At 40.1% G+C, this 6,395-nt stretch overlaps 1 protein-coding gene across 1 annotated transcript in view; it reads right to left on the bottom strand.

Moving 5' to 3' along the window:
* ckap5 (cytoskeleton associated protein 5) overlaps positions 1-6,395 on the bottom strand; it is a 40,366-nt gene that overhangs the window by 23,298 nt on the left and 10,673 nt on the right. The window contains exons 12-21 of the mRNA XM_019878156.1: positions 5,943-6,071; positions 5,687-5,851; positions 5,058-5,156; positions 3,744-3,854; positions 3,447-3,539; positions 3,120-3,305; positions 1,734-1,828; positions 1,396-1,579; positions 1,148-1,287; positions 710-884 (exon numbers count right to left, since the gene is read on the bottom strand). Of these exons, the coding sequence (XP_019733715.1) occupies positions 710-884; positions 1,148-1,287; positions 1,396-1,579; positions 1,734-1,828; positions 3,120-3,305; positions 3,447-3,539; positions 3,744-3,854; positions 5,058-5,156; positions 5,687-5,851; positions 5,943-6,071 (1,377 nt within the window). The remainder of the gene's footprint in view (positions 1-709; positions 885-1,147; positions 1,288-1,395; positions 1,580-1,733; positions 1,829-3,119; positions 3,306-3,446; positions 3,540-3,743; positions 3,855-5,057; positions 5,157-5,686; positions 5,852-5,942; positions 6,072-6,395) is intronic.

The raw sequence follows: 6,395 nt of genomic DNA, 5'->3' as shown, positions 1-6,395 counted from the left end.
CAGCGTCCAGTAAGAATTCCGGCGATTCTCGACTTCAATTGAAAGATATTAGCTCGCCAGTAGGTGACCGTTGTGTGTTAGGCGTGCGTTTGAGTTTGTCTCCGGCTGCTGAGAGCAGCGATGGAATGGTTAGTTAGTCAGGAGGTGATCGTTCGGGCAACATTCAGCCCAGCCAGTGTCACGCATGGCAAAATACACGGTTAAAATACACATGTTCACCCTATTGAGACCAGTTGTTATGGTGGAAACTTTGGCCGCTTTGCGGGACGGGAAAATATCATCAGATCGGAATGAAATTTTGCACAGAACCTTGTACCATAGTATCGACAAGAATTCCGACCCGGCCCGACGAATCCGACAAACTTTTTTTTTTGCCATGAAAATGTGGACCACCCTAGTAGACATGCATGTTTGTGTTAGTAATTAACATTACTTAATGCTATATCCTAATATATTCAAACATGTATCAGTTAGGTTAGTGTATGAATAACGAAATACAGTAAACACATACATGTAGTACTGTATATGTTGCTCCATGTGACTCGCTGTTGTTTTGCTGACTTTCACTGCCTCTTGCGGACTTTTTGCGGCATTTTCGCCTTTTTTTTTTTTTTTAAATGAATATGTTTGAAAAAATCCATGATGCACCGAGGCCGCGATAAACGAACCGCGAAATAGCGAGGGATCACTGTATTCATATTCCACCCACCAGGATCTTGTTGGAATCACTGAGTCGTCCTTTCAAGGCCAAAGGGAGCTCCCCGATGTTGGCTGTGATGAATTTTGCTTCTGAGATGATGGCTGCAACTTCATCAAGGCCCTCCTTTCTAGTCTTCCAGTTCTTATCTCCGATTTTAGAAACCAGATCAGAAGTGATTTTGTCGCTAAAAAGGTGGGACAAAAACAATGTTTACTTTTCACAGGCACTGATTTCAAAAGTATTGGCAAGGTATTCTAAGCATGCACAGAATGGCTGTCTCTTATTGAATCCCAACTTAAAGACAAGTAAACAACTTGCTTGCACTAACACTGTTGCTATTAATATCAGTAATTTAAGTGTTTCCATATGGTTTTAGGATGAAAAAAATACAAGTTGTCTTTTTGGTACTACTTCCAAATGGCAAACTTAAAATTTTCAGTAAGTCACCTAATCTCTGTTCTGGGCAGTAGGTCCATGATGTCCTGCCCTCCTACATCTTCGTCTTGCTCCTCTGCAATGTCACATTCATCCTCATTGCCAGTCTTCTTGGTGAATCTTGTTGGAGCTGGAGCTGACTGGCCTTGCATCTAGGATGCAGACATAGAAAAGAGAATCGAAGGTAGTTTATATGGTTCTCTTGTTCACAGGAACAGAAAAAGATGGTTACCATTGTGAGCATTACAAAAAGCAATTACCTTCTCAAATGCTGCATCTATTTGGGACAGGAGGGCTGGTTTCTCATCTTCAAAGAACATGCGGAGTGGAGCTCCCATGTAAAGATACATCACACCCAGGAGGGTAATTGCCGCTGTCCGAACAGCTGGGTTAGTCGCGCCGAGGGCTGTCTTCACATTGTTGATGAAACCTTTAACATTTATACTGAGAAGGAGAGGTTAAATGTCAGTTTTCTTGATGTTGTTTCCTTTAACTCCACTCTTGCTAAAGCCTCGTCCGTTTCTCAAGTCCAGTCAATTTTGTAGTCGGAATGGTTTAAGTGGAATATTACTGAAACAAATACAAAAATGTTTATTACCCAGTAAAGCCAAATTCCTTCATGGCATTAGCAAGCCAGTTGAGAGTTTCTGCCTGGTTCTTGGGGTTCTTTTGTGCAAACGCCAAAGACACAACCTGTAAAAATATATAACCAATGTAAATACTGTGTAGCCTTCATAAACCGACACTATCCTGTGGACCACTTTCTGGTCGGGCTGGGTGATTAATGAATACATTAGAGTTTTATGGTCTGATTATTTTTTGCCACTTCTGTAAGTTAAAGTGTGCCAACGCTGACATCCACTGCTTACGCCCCGATTTGACCCGATGACATGATTTTCAGCTGATCGGTAACAGCTAAAAAAAGGTCGGATTTCAAAATAAAACGACAGGCCCTTCGCACTGTATCCCATGTTCGTCTTTGTTTTTCATGTTTCTTGTGCAGAGCGTGCCTGTTAACTCCAATTACCCCATGGGGATGATTAACGTTTTCTGAATCTGAATCTGAATGTTCTTTATTTCACAAGTCAACAATGCGATTATTTTTATTTACTTGATTTGATCCAATGCTGCCTTATGGCTAGGTAAAAATGTATCATCTTGGGGTTAAAAAAAAAAAAAAGACGAGAATATTTGAATATGGTGGTCTTTTTCTTCATTGCAGCTAAAAAACATTTTTAAACATTTATGTGAGATGAAGTCTAGAAAGACCATTTAATTATTTCATTAAAAATATATATTTAACAAGCAGTGTTGCAGGAATTCCAGAAAAGACAAATTTTAATAAAATAATAAAATTTAAAAAGGCAATTTTATTTTTAATAAATGTCACTGTTAAAAATGCCCCTCCAATTAAGTGGCAAAACCAGGTGTCGTTTTTCTGTTAAACAGGGTTGTCAGCATCTGCCGAATAAAACAATTAATTAAGGTAATCTCACTTAGTTACTTTTAAAAACAAGCAATTAATCCAATAAGTTAATTTTATAACTTAACTGCGGCAACACTGGTCATTTTTGACGACTTAGCAATTTGGTCAATTAAATTTAGCAAGTTTTCCCGACAACTCTGATGACTATTTCGCCCAAATTGGGGGGGGGGATCTGGCGAGCTACTTCCTGTTATGAAGTCGACAAGAGCGGAATCGTTTTCAGTTTGTTTTGTGTTTGGCTGGTAAAAGGCAACCAGAGTCCATCACACCAAACACTGCCAAAGGAGGTCGCTTGCCTCATGAGAGGTGGAGGGTGTGCAGAATTTCTCTCTTTTGCATATGCACTAGCCATATGGAGTTTAATGATTCATTTTATTGTGTGCATTTGTTGAACAATTCAAATGTTTTGACAAAAGAGGCATTTTTCCCATATTACGTATTTATATTGCTCAACCCTACTTTCCATGTTGGAAAATATTTATTAATTAAGGTAAAAACCTGTTCGGCAGTCCATGGTAGCGAGCAGGCCTCCCCAATTGCAGTCATTCCTTCCTTGGCATTTCCACCACATTTGATATCGCCAACCTTATCCACCAAGCCATCCAAAACGATAGAGGCTGATGTCTTTGAAAACTGCCCCCTCTGAGCGATAAGGGCCACAATGTGCAGCTTCATCTGCATGACCTGAAGAAAGAGCAGCCCAAAACATTGGAATGAATGAGAATCACAAATACTCGACAATAGAAATGCTGCATCGTTTTGACAGGGTAAATTCATTTCATTTACATTCAAAAGTAATTCTGGTTAACATAATACAAAAGTTACCTGGAAGTTTGTCTCCTTCCAGCCTGGTTTCTTGGCCAACATCTTGACTAAGGCCTGACATGGCATAGCCATTTTATCCATAGTCTCGACAGCCTAGAAGGAAATATGAATCCATCAATTAACATTGCTTCCTCCATGGGGACTTATCTTTTCTCCCAGAGTGCAAAAACCTTCAAAACAAATAGTTATTAACCATAGACAATGATCACGTCAAGTCATTTGTTTGTGTCAATATGTGGTAAATGTGCTCAATTATGCAGAAAAACGGTCAGATTTCCGAAATAAAACAAAGACTACCCTCTGAAATTCCTCCATACTGGCGAGTCTCTCCTTCCAATTAGCTGAATCCAGCTGTTCAAGACAGGATGCAGGAAGCACTTCGGCTGCCCGCTCTTCACACACCTCAACCTGACATGAAAATGTGAACACCAACATGTCACTTGCAAGGGTCAAAGAGCAAAAGTGTCTCAATAACAAAATAGTACAAGTCATCACAACATGCAAAAATAAAAGCGTTCTTCAAAAAGTGCAAAAAGAATTGCCTAGCCGTTACCCCGGGGTTGATAGAATTTTAAGACAGAAAGCTTCTCTTCAATATTCACCACCTGCCTGACAGCTGGCTTACTTTTTTTGACTGCTTCATAAAAATATCACCATAGAAGCATTTTATATTGGCCAACAGATTTTGAATTGTTTTTCTTATTCTGTTTTACGATTGAAAGTAACTACACCCCCCCCAAAAAGGCTGAATTTAGGAAATTTAATTTTAACATACAATACGAGGATCATTCAATAAATAAGGTGAATTTTCAGTATGAGGACTTCTAATACATATAGAAGCTGAGATTTTTTTACACACTTTTCCCATCTGTGCACAAGCTTCTGTAACAATTAAATAACAGTCTTAACAAGTCTGGGTTACACTTCCATATTCCCCCAGCATAAAGGTCTTTGGACTGATGTCTCAGCCAGTCGCTGAACACACTTTTGCCTTCATCTTCACTTTCAAACTTCATCCCTCTCGTGAATGCTTTCAAAGGCACCAAAGAGGTGAAAGTCTGAAGGGGCAAAGTCTGGGCTGTAAGGAGAATGAGGGAGCAGTTCCCAGGCCAGCTCGTTGATGGTCTGCCCTGTTTTTTGCTGCTGTGTAAGGCCTTGCGTTGTCATGATGCAAGATGACTCCTGACTGATGACCCCTGCGTTTGTTCTTTACGTCTTTCTTGACCTGCCTCAGCAGTTCTCAGTAGTTGGCACGAAGTTTGAAAGTGATGATGAAGTCAAAAGTGCTGTGAGCGACTGGCTGAGACATCAGTCCAAAGATTTTTATGCTGTGGGAATATGGAAGCTTGTGCACAGTTGGGAAAAGTCAGTGACAGTGCTGGGAGACTATGTTGAAAAAGTAAGCTTCTATCTGTATTAGAAGTCCTACCGAAAAAAAAAAAAAATCACTAATCCATCTCCGGAATCCGAGAAGCCAAAAAGGCATCCCTTACCGCCGGTGACTGAAAATAAGATCAAGTTTAAGTTAAGTGCTTGAAAAACTGAACTATGGGGGTGTTCCTAGATAACATCAAAGCTGTTGTGAACATGCAATGCCAAAGAAAGACTCACCGACAGTTCACTTTCTGTGAAGTCTTTACTTTCCGTGTTCTTTTTGGGTTTCCCACTGGAAGCAGAAACTGCTTTGCCTTTCTTTGGTGGACCAGCAGTCTGTTACAGAAAGAGATTGAGAATCCATAGCTACTTTTCATACAGCTCAGTGGGGAATATGATTTAGATTGATTCAGTTCTCGTACATGTATCTAACTTTCAAGAAATTGTCATATTTACAATTAAAAAAAATAGTACATCATTATGAGCCAACAGTAGCGCATAACAAATAGTGATGTGCGTGTGTGTGTGTGTGTGTGTGTGTGTGTGTGTGTGTGTGTGGTGGGGAAGGGGTGTCACTTTCTTAACCCCCAAAAAGCACCACTCATAATTGAGTACTACCATCTCACAAAGTGCATTTTTTAACGATTCCAAGATCCAACTTTCATGATTAATGAACCAAAAAAATTGTGTTTCATTAGCACTTCCTGTACGTTACACATTCCATTTACAAAAGACCAAGGCACAATTTACAGCATGGGCAAATGTAATATAATTTGTCAATAATCTCTCACTGTGGTAAAAGTGATTTAATTTCTGTACTTCATGAACTACAATATAATTTAACTTTAAAACAGTGAAGACGTTACCTTGCTCATGGCTGCACCAGAAGTCTTCTTGGGCGGGGCAGAGGATTTAGTTTGGGCTTCAGCAGGAGGAGGTGCTTTAGAGGCTGCCTTCTTTTCTCCAGCTCCTCCCCCTCCTGCACCCTTCTTCCCTCCTGGAAGTTCGACTTTATCAGCGCACTCTTTTATCTGTCATCAACAACAGCAAGCGACAAGGCTACAGGGTCAAATATCGGAAACAGAGAGCTCTCTTTTAGTCAGACTGGTCATCATATTTTACCTTGTCAAGTTTTAGTTTATCCAAATCAGCTAGGTAAGGGTTCACGGCTTTCTCGCCCACCACTTTCATGGCTGTGCCCAAAGCTTCAAAGGCAGCATCACGCACTTCTGGAGCAGAGTCATTCACTTGCTGATGAAGAAAAAGACAAGTACAGATGAGGAGCGATTCAGACTTATTTTCTTCCCTTATATAATCAGGGATGACAATGGCTAGTGATGAAAAAAGCAGAAGGGGGGGGTGGCCTGGATGGGGGCGTGGCCACGTACAAAAGTGGCACTAAACATGAAGTGTATTCAATTTACACACTATTTGAAACTTGAACAGAAAAAATCCCAAGATTGTTCACTATTCTTTCAAGTGAAAATTTGTGCAATTTTGCTTATGCATTCCTGGTGAGCACCAATATGTAACTTCAAATTTGCTGCTCAAAATCAAAACTAAAAAAGGAAACAC

Source organism: Hippocampus comes, unplaced genomic scaffold, assembly GCF_001891065.2.
Source record: "Hippocampus comes isolate QL1 unplaced genomic scaffold, H_comes_QL1_v1.1 scaffold37, whole genome shotgun sequence".
Classification (NCBI taxonomy): Eukaryota; Metazoa; Chordata; class Actinopteri; order Syngnathiformes; family Syngnathidae; genus Hippocampus; species Hippocampus comes.
The sequence above is the reverse complement of the archived record's forward strand: the minus strand, read 5'-3'. Positions and strand labels throughout refer to the sequence as shown.